The 17874-nt window shown below is 32.7% G+C and overlaps 1 protein-coding gene across 2 annotated transcripts; it reads right to left on the bottom strand.

The window, feature by feature from the left end:
- Positions 1-10081: 10081 nt before the first annotated feature.
- LOC111900049 (protein ROOT HAIR DEFECTIVE 3) lies at positions 10082-15372 on the bottom strand. 2 transcript variants are annotated; one of them, XM_023895922.3, is made up of 22 exons: positions 15214-15372; positions 14432-14581; positions 14304-14370; positions 14120-14222; positions 13976-14046; positions 13824-13887; positions 13667-13732; positions 13534-13581; positions 13323-13442; positions 13075-13233; positions 12924-12992; positions 12749-12840; positions 12579-12657; positions 12328-12493; positions 12117-12241; positions 11770-12032; positions 11595-11691; positions 11352-11501; positions 11175-11279; positions 10926-11020; positions 10741-10837; positions 10082-10630 (listed from the first exon to the last, which is right to left on the bottom strand). In XM_023895922.3, the coding sequence occupies exons 1-22, from the start codon at positions 15215-15217 to the stop codon at positions 10409-10411; spliced, it is 2412 nt and encodes an 803-aa protein (XP_023751690.1). In that variant the 5' UTR covers positions 15218-15372; the 3' UTR covers positions 10082-10408. The 2 variants fall into 2 exon arrangements, with proteins under 2 accessions (XP_023751690.1, XP_042756298.1); XM_042900364.2 differs by having other exon boundaries at positions 14432-14596; positions 15214-15348.
- Positions 15373-17874: the final 2502 nt, after the last annotated feature.

Here is a 17874-nt window from a genome sequence, read left to right as displayed (position 1 = left end):
TTTCCCCATAGAATTCGTCCACCCCTCTAATATGGAGTCCATTAGCCCAATATTCAACTATCACACAATTGACAGTTCTAGTCCCTTAAGTTTAATTAATGTCTTTTAGCCACAAACTTAATTCTTATTAATTCTTGACTAATATTAATTAAACAATATGATTTATCCTTTAATATATTATTCTCATAATATATTAATAAAACATAATTAATCCTCTCTCTCCATAATTCATCCTATCAAGTTGCTTTGGTGAAGGCAACCCAAAAGGACCATGCACCATCGGGTCAAGTACATACCAAAATAGTTATGGACTTAGACACTAATCCAACAGTAACACCCCGCGTAGAGGAAGGAACGTGCATCGTTCAAATACTAGGCCTCGGTTCGGCCACATCGCTCCAACTGAAGGATGACACGTATGTATGAACCTCAGATACCGCCCCCTCTCCTATGCGTTGCGTACGAGGGTATGCCCAAAGAACCTCCGCAAGAACGCCCCGCGTAGACCGAGGCTCCGGCCTATATAAGGAGGTGCGTGGTCAACCGATTTTCTCACATCTTTCACTCTTTCTTTCTCTCTCTACTCTCTATCTAAACCTCCCAAACACCCCCGAAGCCTAGGAAACCCCCTAAGCACTAGAAGAAAGCCCCAGACCGCCCAAGGGCACCGAGAAAAAGAGTTTTTTGGTTTAGAAACTTTGCCCCCGCAGAACCCAGTTTTTTAAGCAAACTACCCGGTTTCGTCAAAGGAAATCATATTTTTAAGAAGTGAAGCGTTGTTTAAGTTGGAATCACCACTTTATGAGGTGAGTGCATAGTCCCTTTCATGAAGATGATTTTAATACAAGTATTAATTAAAGTATTAAATATATGTTAAAGAGTTAAATATTTGTTAAAGAGTTTATGTGTGAGTGCATAGTTACTTACACATAGATATGAAGTATTTTATATAAATTACGTGTTATGCGTGCATATTATCTGTTTACTTGAGATTTGTGTTGGATAAAAGATCTGAACTTTTTCTTTTCAGATCTAAACTTTTCTTTTTCAGATCTAAACCGTATACGTATTTTATACATGAGATCGATGCTGGATGAAAGATTTAAACTTTTTTTTTCAGATCTAGACCTTTTTCTTCATATTTGAACCGTATATGTATTTTCTTTTCAGATCTAAACTTTTTCTTCAAATCTAAAATGTATATATGTATTTTATATCTACAAATATGTTGGTTAGAATATGGGTAGATGAAATAGTTGGTTTTGATACTGCCCGAAATACGTGTTAAGAGCATATATGATAAATATATGATGATTTAGGATATAGAGTAGACCTAAATAAATTAAGAGGGATATTGGGTAGTATCTCCTTGTGAGTACAAGTGAGATGTACATGGAGGGAATAACTTTAAAACTTGTCATTTATACGAGAGTATGGATTAGACTTAGTCAGTTGTCCTCAATCCGAGAGTATGGTTAGGACATAGTTACTTGTTTTTAGATCCGAGAGTATGGATCAGACATACCCGATCCGGGAGTATGGATTAGGTAAAGAGGTAAATTTCAGATTCGGGAGTATGGATTAGACATACCCGATCCGGGAGTATGGATTAGGTAAGGAGGTAAATTTTGGTTCCGGGAGTATGGATCATACATACCTGATCCGGGAGCATGGATTAGGTAAAGAGGTAACTTTTAGATCTGGGAGTATGGATTAGGTAAAGAAGTACATTTTAAATCTGAGAGTATGGATTAGGTAAAGAGGTAAATTTTACATCTGGGAGTACGGATTAGGTGAAGGGGTTAATTTTAGAGTATGGATCGTCTCGTTGTGAGGATCGACGGGGTGGGGTAAAGATATTTATATATGGTGAAATTGTATATTTTGTGAGTTCAAAAACGTATATATGATATAACATTGTGGGATTGAAATCCCTATGTACTCACCAGGTTTCCCAACATGACCCACTCAGTTTATTTGTATCACAGGTGTCAATATAAAGCTACACTACACCGAGAGATTAAAGAGATGTAGATCACTAGTGTAAATGAATATAAGTTCTGTTTATGCTTATGTTTCTGTATTGACGATGACATCCCAAAGTTTTAAAATGAATAAAACACATTTCTTCAGAAATGCTTTGATAACATATTTATCATGTTTTTCTGGGAACAAATTCTACAACACTTTTCTTTAAAAAGTTACTCTGATTTGAAACTAAAGCATAAACAAATCGGTCTTTTATGGCCGTGAAAATGGGGATGTCACACAAACACCCCTGATTGATTTATAATCTCCCATTGATGTGTCGGTTAACCACACACACTCCATCATCAATTATAAACACGAGTTGTTTCATCATTTCATCTTTATAGTCCAAAATTAGTGTATCGGTTAACTACACACGCTCCACTAACGACTCATAAAGAAATGATGTGTGTTCTCATGGATTAGCATACACTTTACATTTTTTCCTAAAGTAACTAGAGTTAGGATTTATATAAAAGGTTCTAGTACTTTATAACATCATACTTTTAATGAGGTTATGTCCTATCAAATCCATTCGGCTAACGACCCTCCACTACACAAGGGAGTGGTGGGTGAGAGTGGACACCCATTCAACAATCTTTTATAGGTCGTTTCCTTATCCCCCCCCCCCCCCTCTTATAGTATGGTTTCGTGAATGAGGCGTTGATGTGCACAAAAGTTACCTACTAGTCTTAAATTTATAACCTAACAAACTCTTACTAACTATGCACCTATAGGCAGTGTACCTGGTCAAATTATAGAATGGCTTGGGTAGGTCGGGTGTCGATCACAGGGAACGGAAATCAATTAAATAAATTAACTACTTCTAATTAAACTAAGAAACAACTTTTGATTGGGAGTTTTATTGATTTTTCAAGATCGAAAGAACTTAATATTACCTAACAAGTAAGCTAGTAAAGAAAACAAAGTAACTTCAAGAATTAAAAGAAATACTTCTGCTTAGATCCGATTTCACTTTCTCTATGGTTGATTTCTAATGAATAGATTATTTTGATTACCGGTTATCTAGCAATTATGATCAAATATCTAGGCCTACCAATGTATGAACGACAAAACAATGTTCTTGCACAAGTTAAATGTACACCAAATTGATAATAACATAATTGGACTATGAATGATAATAGTTACTCTCTTATAATCAAGTTAAGCAACCGAGTACAAATTAAGACTGATTATGCTCTTTAACACAATTAAAGTTACTAGCTTTAATTACTTAAACTAAGATGTGATGAATCCTAGCTCTAATTATTTAATGATCATAAACAATTAGGATATAGATTCATGCAATTAATATGATCAATTAACACATAAAATCTGATTTATAAGCAATATAAACTAGAAATAAAACATGCTACGGTTTGGATTTATCAAACACAAGTAAAATCAAATATAATCATCCAACAATTAAAATCAACACATATGGCTAAAGTTCATATTCACCAAACAGAAGTAAAAGGTATTTAGCCTCTCATTGTAGCAGAAAAAACACAATACATCCATGTAAAATAAGCTAGACATGAGTATGATAAGCAAACCAACTAAGATCAATGTTGAATTCTTCTAAATCTTCTTTAATTCTTGAGCTTCACTCAAATTTTGATCTTCTTATGGGTTTCTAAGGTTTCTTAGTCGCAATTCACCTCATAAAACCAAATGCATTCCCCTAATTTCAACCTAATGTCCGGGGTTTTATAATTGTCTAAATCTGACCACCACATCGTGGTTGACCGCCACCACGACATGGTCCTCGAGTAAATCCGGTGTCTGTCAAGTCAGCTCTGATGGTCGCGATTATTCCATTCGCTACGTCATATTGGAGAACAACACGGCATAGTCTTCAGTCTTCTTTCTTCTTCTTTTGTTTTAGCTCCTGTTTCCTGCTTCCAGCTCCTCATATGCTTCATTTTTGCCCCGAGCAAGTCTTCCCCGCTATAAAACATATTTTAAACATAAAAGTATCTTTTGTTCCCTATTAAGCATAATTGTAGATAAAAGTATTAGAAATATGCATGAATTATATAGTTAAATACGCACATATCAGGCGTACTAGCGATTTTAATGATTTTTTTTATATGTATAATATATTAAACATTTAATCATAAATAGTATAAGGTGTATTTTAAGACTTTTTAAAACATAAGGTTTTAATATTAATCATCTAAATTAATCATATACTTAATTAATCAATTTAAACATGTCATGAATTTATAATTATCTTTTAATTAGTCTTATAATTATATTTATTATTAAATCCATAAGGATAATTCATTTTGATTAATCTTATAATTAAATATTAAATCCATAAATGTTTTTCTTATTACTTGTTTAATTATACAAAGAGTATACTATATATATATATATATATATATATATATATATATATATATATATATATATATATATATATATATATATATATATATATATATATATATATATATGAAAGAGAGATATAGATGAAAGACCATTCTAACGTCGGTTGTTATTTCTATCATTTTGGTCAACTCACTTATATAATTGATTACTAGTGCCCTTAATAGAGAAAACTCATTGGATCCTCCAAAGATTTCTAAAAACCTTAAGCGTTAAATAAATCATCTACCATTTTGTATGACTTAGCCATATTCAACTTCAAATATCCAAAATATTACCTTCATAAAATTACATTATGACGTACATATATACTCTTGTGAAACTCGGCTTATTTTAGATCGACATTTAATAAGATCGCTATTGGTTTCACCATATCAATGTCTAGACAAGTCGGTAATTAAAAAACGTACGCAAACTGCATTTTATGCCACAAAAACGTATGTAAATTGTAAGGTATATAGCGATCCAACAATGACGCCCCACAAATGTAATTGCAAAGTTATGATTTTGTGGTGAATTCAAAATCACATAATAAATATTCACTGCAATTTTCTGATTCATATTCAATGCCTTTGGTCATACCAAAATTAAATGACACAAATTTGAGCTTTTTATTCTAAACAAGTGCTCAAAATGGAGGTTAGAGGCTCCAAACATCAAATGAAAGTGTGGAGACAATGTACTTTTATCATTCACAAAAATCTTGTGTCTTCTTGTGAAAAACCTAAGTGACATGAAACATGCAAATGGCTCTTTAGTCTCGTGATCGATCTCTACAAAGAGGGTAACACACAAATTAAATAGGATAAAGTCATAAAACCATATTTACATTTAGAGTAAGAATGTTTACAAACAAAATGTATTTGCCAAATAACAAAGAACAAATCCTTTTTTGAGTTATTAAATCTGCGAGACATGTGTTTTTATGACCATCTTGGGTTAATTTGTATTTTGTAGTTGTACCTCCATGCCATCATAAAGTGTTGGGCCTCATTAAGGTCCCATTTCTATCTACCTTTGTTAGAAGAACATGACTGATCGATGAGTTATGACTCACATTTTAAAGTTTTGAATTGTAAACATATTATAATTAACCTCTCCTTAGTCCTCACATACAAACATAGCAAAGTGACAATAATGGTGCTTGATGGTTGTTTTCTTCAAAGAGAGTTGATATACAAATTTAGGTTTTACCTAAAGACTAGACATAATGTAGGTATGATCTAAAAGCAAGATATGCTCATAGAGGATGTTTTGAAACATAAAATATAGACCGACCAAAACCAACTACGTATAATCTATGAAAAAGGCACAAAGCTTTTTAGTTTTAAATGTACATTCAATTTTCTCACCTACTCTTTTGGTATTGATCGGAGAAAAGAGAAATAAAGAAATCATGGTGGAAATGTAGCAAAATTTTGAAAACCCAAAAGTGCAAGAATTAGGATACTTAAAACACTTAGATTGCCTTTGTTTGTGAAAAACAACTTTTTTTTTTGTTTTTTTGGAAAAGTTTTTAAAAAAATAAGTAGAGTTTTCATTGGAAAATTTAGAAAATGTGATTGGTTAAACCTTTGAGTTTTCATTTTCGGTTTTAGAAGAATTAAAAAACATGATTGGTTGTGTATTTTCTATTAGTTTTTCATGTTCAAGTTTTTATGTGGATACATATGGGTGTGGTTGTGGTGTTTATATATTTTAGAAAATTTTGGAAATTGGAAAATATGAAAAACAATAATTATTAGTTTTTCAATTTTTTTGTAATTTTGGAAAGCAAAAAAAAATTGTTCAGAAAATTTATAGAAAAATTATTGAACCAAACGTGTTTTCAATATTTTTACTTTTCTGAAAAACTAGAGAATTTTCTACAATCAAATGCAACATTAGCAATTTCATTATTTAACTTGTGATTTGTGCATTATGTAAAGTTGAGAAAAGATACCCCGATGTACAATATTTGTTACAACAATTGTTTTGAAACAAAAAAAAAAAAAAAAAAAAAAAAAAAAAAAAAAAAAAAAACCTTGGATTATCACCTTCTTCAAAAAAAGTTTTTTCAAACATGTCCAGTGGCGGACTTATGTAGGGCCTTTGGGGTCCCGGGCCACTGCTCAATTTCCGGCACGCAGTGTAATTTTTTTTTTTTTTTTGGTTTTTTCTATTAGGTGCACCCGCTTGAAGTACGAGGGACACCCCTACTAAAACAGTCTGCGTCCGCCACTGAACATGTCATTAACCTTCGAACTCGGTTTGGGCTCCCATGTTTAAAGCTTCAATTTGTCATTGGTGGCACTCTCTGCAAATCCATTGGTGACGAACATATCCGAAAAAATGAAGAAGATTGTTGGAAAAAAGAATATAAAGAACGAGCCGTGTTGTTTAGTAAGTTTTTTTATTATTGGTAGTAAATCTTCATAACATTTAGCTAGAAAATCTCCATAAGAATATGTTCGAAAATTGACGTATTCCAAATCTTCATAAGAATAAGAATGTGTTCAAAAATCATCATAAGAACTACTCCGAAATTTTTTGATAAGAACTAGTTCATAAAAATCACAAGAACTACTCGGAATTTTTTTATAAGAAGTAGTTCATAAAATATATGTTTGCAAATAATGTCCAGAGATTTTGTGTTGCAATTTATTGCATATTGTTTGTTTCTGAATTTCTATTGAACCAAGAAAAATAGAAGGATAAATAAAGGGTTTGAAACATACTACTTGCAAATACAAACAAACAATTGAGATTCCTCTTGATTCAATTTTGTTTAACAAACTTTATTCAAATATGGTAGAATTAATTAGATATTGGATATTTTTTGGAACCGCAAATCTAATTTATCCCTAATCTATTTTTGATTCCATCTATGTCTCCAACGAGACTTGAACCCTCAACCTTAAGTAGAGAGAGAGAACAACATCTGATACCGATGGGCTAGAATTTCTTTAGTAGATATTGGATATTTAATGTGTTATTTCGTCACTTTTTCCCTACTTCCTCCCCTTTTCTCTTAGTGGTGATTTATTATGCTTTTGTTTCATCTTTTGTACATTGATAAGCTTTGTAATCCCGTTTGATTTGTGCAATATACAAGTAACGAGGTGAATGTACACAATCTCATGATTGTTTGATTAGGCTGGAGGGAGTGGTGCCACCGAAACCGCACTCTCTCCCCCGCCACATAAGCGTCATGTCATTTTTTACCATACAAGTGTGGTTTATTGCCACACCAAGGGGGTGATGCCACACTTTTTTTTTTGTTGACTATTTTAATTTAATAAAACTTATTTTTTAATAAAAAAACATAACTTTAAAAAGATAATATTTCATTAATTAAAAATACAAATATCATACATTACTTAACTTAAAAAAACCTAAAAATTTAGAAAAACAAATTAGAAGCATAAAACCTACAACTTAAAACACACACACACATCAAACGATTAAAAAAAAAAAAAACTAGAAATTAGCCACGATTGACGTAACGTTTTTTCACTTCCTCCTTCATCACCAAAACCACTTCAAGCTCGGCCCCGGTCATATTCAACGTGTCCGTCGCTAGTGTTCGCATGTTGTTCTCCTTTTGTTTTCGAAGCTCTCTTTTAGAAGCAATTTGCAAAACCTTGTTCATTATGTCTTTTATACCCTTCATGTCGGCTCCCATTTCTTTCAAACCATCTGAATCTGATGCTTTGCCTTTGCCTTTTCTTTTTGCTTTGTCTCTTCCCATTAGTCGGGAAGGTGGTGAAACTGGAACACGTTCATCTTCGTTCAGATCAAATTAAACACGAGCATCTGATGTAGTGTGGTCGGACTCAAATGTTCTGCTGCGTTTTGAACCACTGTCGATATGCTCGTCTGATGTTTTGCTACTCAGTCATTTCCTGTTATCTTTCAAAAAATTCCAAACTTTAAGAAACTAGAAAGCCTTCAGATTTTCTTTTTGATACACTTTCAACGCTTTCTTCAAAATCACTTCATCATTTTCTCCACTTTTCCATTGACGTTTCATGTTGTTCCACAAGGCATTAAACAACATGACTTCCTTGTTCATCTTCCCCCATTTTGAGTACACTTGATGTTTTGAACGGTATTCTCCACGGTTCATTCCTTTATAGAACTTGTGTAAAACGCGAATCCAAAAGCGGTCATGTTTTTGGTCTTTTCCAACCGCCGCATCTTCTGAAATATTGATCCAAGATTGTGCCAACACTAACGCTTCCAAAGGTTCCCAACATCTAGCCTCCGCCTTCTCTTTTCTTTTAGTTGCTGCTCGAGTGGGTTGAGTTTCTGTAATGAATTCCGGTTCAGGATCAGAAACGACCGTTTCTGGTTGTGTTTGTGTTTGTTGAACAAACTCGGGTTGAGACAAAAAATCAAATGGATTAAAATCCAGGTCGGGTTGTGGTAGTGGTGGTGTTTGTAATAGTGGTTGCGCTAGTCGTTGTGGAAAATACGGAAACATACCGCCGTAATGGTAATACGGATGTGAGAAAATCGGTTGATCAAATGAAGGTATTGGGGTGTTGGTGTTTCTGACTGGTGTTTTTTCTTTGCTGGGTTGTTTGGAAGATGACATTTTTCAAAAAAAAAATAGAGAAAATGAGTAGAGATATGGTTAAAGGTTGTGTAAAATGGTTATATATATATATATATATATATATATATATATATATATATATATATATATATATATATATATATATATATATATATATATATATAGTAAAGTTTAAAAAAAAATTAACCACAGACCGATTCAACGGTCAAAAAAGCAGTCAAAACCTAAGGACCAATCACAGCACGCGGTAGTTTTTAGCCACAGTGCGGCCAAGACCACACCAGACCGTGACCTGGGGGCGGTGTTCGCGGTTGACGTGGCACAAACCGCGTTCCCAGACCGTACCCACACCCTTCAGCCTTATTGCTATATTGTTTTTTTAGTGTTAGAACATCGTTATCTTTGTTATTCGACATCCTTCTTTTGTTTTGGTGTGGGGTTGACTCTTGTTTTAGAAACCAAGGGTTTTGGGTGTTTCGGGTGGTGATTAGTCATTGACCAGAATTTTGGATAGCATTGGCCATTGGGAAATCGATTGGCTACGTGCACATTTTCCCTCCTCACATATAAACTATGGGCTTTTTTCTTGAAACTTGAAAGCGAGTTGATATATAAGTTTAGGTTTTACATTAAGCCTAGTCATAATCATAACTCATAATATAGGTATGATCTAGGAGCGGATGCATTGAAAGATACAATATAATAGACTGGCCAAAACCAGCTACGCATAATCTATGACAAGGGCATAAGGCTATTTACTTTTAAATGTGACATTCAATTTTCTCACCTGCTCTTTTGGAATTAATTGGAAGGGGAAAAAAAAAAGCAAAAACGAAATCATTACTTAGAAGGGAATTTTCGCAAAACTCTGAAAACAGAAAAAGGGCAAGAATCAAGATACCGAAACACACTTGGCAATTTCATTATTTAATTACTGATTGAAGCCTTTTACACTTATTACAGTTTAACAAAAAACATATTTTAGGTTACGAGGTTTTGGAAAAAGTCAAAAAACAAAAAGCTCAACATACTATCTATTTAACCACAGAACTAGTATTTATTATTACTGTTATAACAATGGTTCAATGGCTAGATCGATAAACAAATAACAATGTATGGTTTCATCAATCATTTATTATGGATTTTTGGTACTATAGATACAAATATAGCTTCTTGTTAAAATACAGACCAAAAAATATCAAAAATGTCTCTTTTCAGGCATACCCACAAATACAATATACAAACAAAGAACTGAACATGTGACTACAAAAAGTAACGTCGCATGATCAAAATACACGACACCTGATATAAAATTTATCCCTCCTCGAGCATATATTAAAAAATCCATAAAATGATATATATGTGTAAATAAACGAGTTTTGCATGTGTACAAGTGTGTGATCAAATGAATGGATGTGAGTGAACCTATTGCTCTTTGACATGTGTGGTGGGACTAGTGTACTCAGTTCCATTTCCATTTTCCATGGTTACACCAGATGAGCCAGATGACGAAACTACCCCTTGAAAATTTGACCCTAATACCTGTGGCTGGGTTACAACAGGCTTTTGCCCCTCTTCGGCTAGTTTTCTAAGCAGATTTGTGACTGTAGGAAGAAACTTGGTGGATAAAGACAGAATTCCTGGAAGCTGTAAGCATAAAAAAAAAAAAACAGAAAAAATAAATAAATGAACTGCGAAATATGTTGCTATTATATACGACTTTATGATTCGATATATTTAGATGGAATGGAACTCACCATGCCATTGCTAAATTCACCAGATATGTCTAGTTGGACCCACAATGCTTTGAAAAGAAGATAACCCACAAAAATAACAAGCAGCCATAATGGATTCCTGCAAAACAAGACAATGTGTGTGGTGTGAGTGACTTGTGGATTTGAGCATAACAGGTTACTTAAGAGAGACAAGAAAACAAACAAACCTTAAAAGTGTCATAAATTCATTAAATCCTAGGATGAACATAGCAGCTATTGCCCATGGAGGTGGTAACATATTGTTATTTCGCTTATTAGCTTCCTGAAAACCATACCAGTAAAGACAAAGAAGAATCTTAGAATCACTTCACTTCATTCATAAAACTAAAAGATGAGTACATTTACATTTTTGGTCCCTCAGCATAGCTGGTTTTTTCAACTTTGGTCCCAAAACGGTAATTTACTCTAAAAGATACCTGGGAAGCAATGGCTTGAGTAATAGTATACTCTGTCTCTCTTTGAAATTGGCTCCATAATGATTTACACTGAGCAGGAGTTATGAGTGTGTTTGTTGCTGGAACCTGTTTGCACATAATACACAAAAATGCAGTTAAAAATAAATCATTTACACAACTGTGAGTACAAATAATTACCTCTTCCCATGTGCTGGAGACCAATGGGTCCTGCATGGGGGTATTCTTGTCTTTTTTGTGATCCACTAACGCAAGGACTAATGTGTCCCCAATCTTATCACCATCAACATCCAAACGACTTGCAGCCAATACAGACAGCAACTTTAAAGACTGAAACATAAATATATATACTATAGATTATTAATTTATAATAGATTGAATGATCGACTTCAGTCTATTATTTTCTAATGAAATGACTCTTACAGAAGACCGGGCTATTTTGGTAATTGCGCGTATATCTTCCTTTCCGGTCCAGACACGTGGCATTGAATCAGCATCATGGTTAAATAGAGACGTAAATCTGTAAAATAAAAAATTCATGAGATAAAATGATTAAATATGTTAATTTTCCATTAGTTAGAGATTAGCAAGGTTATACCTCTCTTTCATGCGATACAAAGCTTTCCCTGCTTCTTCTTTTGTTTTCCCTTCAACTATTCCTCTAGCAAAATTTTCTAAATTTGAAACCATTTCTTCATTGGCTTTTTTGTCCATTTCAAAACCAGAAAGTGCATCAGAAAAGTCAGAGATGGTTGTTTTGGTTTCTTGATGAAAAAGTTTCCTTATTGCAGGCCAGGTGTCATCACCACCTCCTTCTAGTAGGGCTGCAACTGGTCCTTCCAATGCCACTTTCAATTTTGACTGAAAACAGAAACAAAAAAACCATTGATAACTAAAAACAATTCATAGGGCAAATTGTTATTACAGCTTAAGAAAATGTATTACCTCATATAGTGCATTAAGTTCAGATAGTTTAGCAGTTTGAACTTCAGCAATATGTGAATCTATCTCACGTGAAAATTTATCTCTTACTTTAGCTGAATCCCAATCTGCTTGTTTGATAGCTACCTCTATAGATTGAATGTATTAGGCAGCTACAAATAAGTGTGTGTGTGTGTGTGTGTTGTTTAAGAAACTGGGATCTATTGATGTGAACCTTTGCATTGTTCATCAAAGAGTGTCATGAATGATTCTGTGCAATTCCAAGCAGCTTTTGCAAACCCTTGTCCTCCATTTAAAGCATCTTGGAGTGCTTTTTTGAATTTATCGAGTGTCTCTAATTGTATGTGTTCCAGCATCAATTGGTATGTTGGTTGAACAAGCTAAATAAATCATATAATATAATAAATCAATTAGTACACCAAATATGAAACATATTTATCATGAAGAAAGAAATATAAATCTTACTTGAATCAACTTCTCTTCCAACTGCTTTCGTTTGGCAGATCTAACACCATCTTCAAAGTAAGTCGCCTCTTCATCATAACTGAAACCGTAAAAATTATATAAATTAATAAATATTGTACATTTTAAAAATTGAAACAGACACAAAAAAGAAAATAAAAAACTATGTTTACCTGGATAAAGAAGCCTCAATCATTGAACTAAGCTTGTTTCCAAAGCCTGGGACTAAATGAGATTGTACAGCATCTTTTAAGTCACACCAGTCCTGTTTAAACAGGAGTTTATATATTTTTTCATAGAACATAATTAGTGCTTGAAAGTTGAAAGTGGTATTTTTTTTAAATGTACCTCGTTTGTTACAAAGAAAGAGTACTTCTCATTAGCAATTTCTTCACATCTTACAGTGGCAACCATCACCTGTAAAAGTAGCAGGAACTTTAACATCCAAAAACTTTTTAAAAGTTTTAAAAAAAACAAAGTTGATTGTTAAAAAGTTTACCTTGTGGGCAGGTAAGTCAAGGTCTTTGTTTTCCTTAATAACTTCCCAAATTTGTTGGGCACTAAAGGAAAAACCTGAAGCAGGAACCACCCCCCTCCTATCGCCAGCTAAGCCATTAGGTGCTATAGAATGGAAGAATCTTTGCCTCAAATTAGCCACCTTTAGTGGAACAAAAAATATATATAATTAGAATATTATAAGAATATCTATGTCTCTCATATAATATCTACCAGTAATCTTTATCATACCTGTTCCTTAAATTGTTCTTCTTTCTCTTCAAAACTAGAAAGTGCAACAACTTCTACATTAAAAAAGTCACTCAATGGAGTCTGTTTGTGGGCTTCTGGCTTAGGGACAGAATCCCAAATCTGGGACAAAGAACAGAGCATTATAAGTGTTGCAATTGTGTTAGCTTTGGGGTAATACAATAAATAATTAATAGCTATTAACTATAATTACCTTCTGGATATCTTCCCTCAAGACAGGTTCTAAGTTTTCAAGGGGGGTCTATACAGAAACAAAAGGATAATTACATCAAATGCCATTCAACTTGTTAAATCTTCAAAAACATGTGTTGCACAACACAACTTACCCTTGTTTTATCACGAATAACAAACATCAAAGTTGTTTTACGTGGACTAAATAGTCGCAACATAACCTGGAATACAGAAGTTTAAAATTCAATATTTTGACATTAGTAAAAATTAATTAAAAAAAAAAAAGATAAAACAAATGCAAAGACAATGCACCTGGAATACAGTTTTTAGAAGTGGCTTGTTAGCAGCCTGCTCACGCCCAATATCATGACACCACCTGTATAACACAATGTACCCCAAGAAAAGCAATTAAAATTTACAGAAAAAACATATATATACTTTTATCAGGCTATGACAAGGCTTACATGTTGATAAGCACTATATCCGAAACAGCAAGGGCAAAAAGTGCACTCTGCTTTTCAAATGCAGTATCATCCTGGAGAAGCAGAAAAGGCTCAATGACTATTTAAAAAGAGAGCCAAAAGAATAAAATAATAATGAATACTAACCTCTCCTCGCTCTCTTCCATCAGTACCTTCAAGATCCATTACTATGGTGCAAGGTTCAATGCCAACGCATCTTGCCATCCAAATACCTTTGGTGGTTTGAGACCTGTAAAAAGTCAATGCAGAAAGTCAACAAATGTGGAGATAGATTAACAATAAAAAAGATGCAAGAAAAATAGATGCATGCCTTCCCCTATAAGCATCCATTTCCCTGAAGTTTGTGTGAAAAAGATTATTCAGAAGTGTGCTCTTCCCTGTCACAAATATGAAATCAGAACTTGCAGATAATGCAATCTCAATATATAAAAGACATACCACTGCTTTGAGGACCCATGATGGCAACAACAGCATAAGAAAGTCCACATTCAGCCAGTTTTACTTCTTTGATAAAATTATCAAGTCCTTCACCATTAAAAGTGCCATCTCCTTCTATGAGGTGGGTAGAGCAGCAACTGGCTTCTTTGTCTACAAAAGGCAACACTTGAATCAAGACTCCATAAGCATATAATCTTCATCTTACAAATAAAACAATCAAGTGAATACAACTATTTCAAAACACCACAATTTTCACATGATCCAGCATCCCGTTTCAGTTTTTACACCTTTAATCATTTCCATCACCGGAGTTGGTGATTAGTAACATTAGTTATTAATTTAAGTTCACTGCAACTTATTCCTTTATTTGTATTCCAGATCCCATTCCAGCACGGAATTTTCGCCTTAACACATTCATTCCAATTTCTTCAAGAGAACAAACAGGTCAACAACAAAGTCTCGCGGTAAGGATCGGGTAACTCGATTAACTCTGTCAAAGATCCTACATGCTTATAATTTCACCATATACAACTTTATTGTCTAGATCAAAAACAAGATCAAATTACGGCAGTACCTAATTACTCAACAAGATTAGTTAATACTATCGAAACGAGATTAAAGGTCAGTTGCAGATTTTAAAAATTATACCGTTGCAACGGTAAACAAAAAGCACAATGTTGAATCAACTGTATCGACATTAGGGTTTAGATGTGCAAAATGAATAGTAAGTGCATTAGATATGATAAATTTAGCAGTGATTTTGAAGAAGTTGAGTGACATACCCATCGGTAGTAGTTGAATCCAGAGATTTGATTTTTGCAGGTGAAGAGAGCAAAAAGAGTGCGATCTCAGGTCAGCATAAAGCCATAAACCCCTCTGAGTTGCTCTGTCTTATAGCAAAAGGATGTATCACATTCACACTTTCTTTCCCCATGGTATAAAATATCATTACATAGAAAAAAAAGTGGAATAATTCTTTTCCTGAAATAAATATACTTTCGTCTTAGATGGAAATAATAATAAAGCACTTTGATCACCTATTTTTTATTTATTATACATATAAATTAATAAAATATGTTAACTTTTACAGGCTCAGCATTCGAGTCTAAATAAGCATGATTTACTGGTAATTAACATATATTGAAACCTAGTCATTGTAATTAAGTTGAATAAATATGGACTTTAGAAACGATTTTTTTTTTCTTCAGAAAAATATGTTAAAAATTGATTTAAATGATAATGTTTTGTTACGCATAGCGCTCTTTCGCTTTAGCTGCGCTTTTTTATTTAACTTTTATTAAACTAAATGAACTTCTTGTGTTTTAGATTTAAAACGATTTTTAAATTTTAACTTGGATAGATTAATGATTATCTTACGACCTCACATTTATTTGCTTCTTATTAATTTTATGGTGTAGTTTTGCGATGTAATCGAATCGAAACTATAGTTTCTATTTGACTGTAAAAATAAAACTTGGTTAAACCCTAGTTTCATTTTAAATAAATTAAGAAATAATATACAAGCAAAGTAAGTTAGGTTAGAAATAACATTATTAAATAGTTAGGACTCTAAGTTTTGTAACTTGTTTTTTTATAATTTAGGACCTAAACATTTATTTTTGCAATTTTGGTCATAATTTGATAGTTTTCTTTTAATTTTATGATTTTTTTAGATTGTGTTAAATTTCACATGTGCACGATGGTAGTTTTGTTATTTTCCTTACATCTCTTCTTCCTTATTAGACTTCTGCCATTTTTTTAATATCATTACATTTTCACTGTTGATCACTATATGTTTGTTACGACATTTTCCAAAGAAAACTTTTTGTCTCTTCCAATTGTTCATCTCTTTCATCGTCTCCTTTACTTACGGTAACCTAACATTGTGCTAATAATATCATTTTCGAACAATGATGCTTACAATATGGAACACCATATTGTCCATCATTAAAACATCTGCAGTACGTTTTTCTTGTTACATATTAGTCAATGATCGGTCTTTTAGTTATTTTTTAAATAAATTATTGTTTTGTTATTACATAGTAGTTAATGATCGGTCTTTTTAATTACTGTTTTAAATAAAATATTATATTTTGTTGATGTTTTTGTATTATTAAAAGGTAATGATACCCTGTTTTTAATGAACATAAATCATGAGATATATTTTCAATGTATCATGATATGAAATATTTAGAAGGTCATGTGGATATTTTAGATGTAGAGGAGTTTATTGTGCTTGACCTCGACCGTTATGTGCATAAGTAAGATTACATTGGTAGGTTTTACCATTATAGAAAACAAGAAAGTGGTATCGCTTTTAATCCATTTACTTTAAGGAATTGCGAGGATGTGTTAATAAATATACATCTTAAACTACATAAATGACTTATAAATATGGATCTTCTTTATAACCATTTTAATATACTAGTTATTTAAAAAATTACATAAATCAATAATTAATCTTTTTATATTACCGTAGTAGTGTACTAGTGTCTATAATTTTTGTCTTTACTTAATAAAGTAAACGATTAAAAGCTTGTCAAATTCGTTGTTTGTGGTAGCATGCCACATTGCCACCGACTTGTGGGTCCAACAAACCGTCCAACCTACGGACCTTTCGGAAAGGGGTGCGGCCATTAGCCCACTTAGTGCATAAACATAACATTTATGTACTTGAAATATGCTTTCATTTTTGGGGCTTAAAGTCTTCAATACCCAATTTCATTTTTAAGGCTTAAAGACCGACAAAAAGGTTTGTTAGTATTTGTACTAGAAAAAGGAAAAGAGACTAACATGTAAAAAGTAATTTTTAGGGGGTGTTTGGCTTAGCTTTTAAAAGTTTAAAAGAACTTTTCTAAAAAGTTACAAAAAGTCAGGATTTCCTGACTTTTTCAAAAAGTTGTTTTTTCTTGTATTAATACTCCAAAAGTTATTAGTTTGCCAAACATCTTTTTGTTTTTTTTCTTTTACAAAAAATGACTTTTAGCTGTGAAAAGCTAAGCCAAACACCCCCTTAATATAAGGATTACGTTGGGTTGAAATTGATTTGGTTGGATTATGGTGGAATTATTTGGTCCATAACCGAAAAAACCGAAAACTAAATCAAACCAAAATTGATTTTAGACCAAACCATATTCATATTTGGTTTATTGGTTTGGTCTGAAACCAAATCGAATTGTGAATTTGGTTTTTTTGTTCAAGTTTCGGTCTCATTAAATTTAAACCAAACCAAGCCGAAAAAACGAATTTCATAAATTAATTAATTTAAAAATATATTATATATTTATATATTAAATAAAAATAATAATTATAAAGTAAACATTATTTTAGTCTATTTACTATTTTACGTAGGGTTAAACTTGATCAGTTCAAGGCTTCAAGGCAATCCTCACGAAATTCCAATCATCAAAACTCAATTCCTCAATTGCCATTCTCATTCGTTC

This window comes from Lactuca sativa, chromosome 1, assembly GCF_002870075.4.
Source record: "Lactuca sativa cultivar Salinas chromosome 1, Lsat_Salinas_v11, whole genome shotgun sequence".
Lineage (NCBI taxonomy): Eukaryota > Viridiplantae > Streptophyta > Magnoliopsida > Asterales > Asteraceae > Lactuca > Lactuca sativa.
The sequence above is the reverse complement of the archived record's forward strand: the minus strand, read 5'-3'. Positions and strand labels throughout refer to the sequence as shown.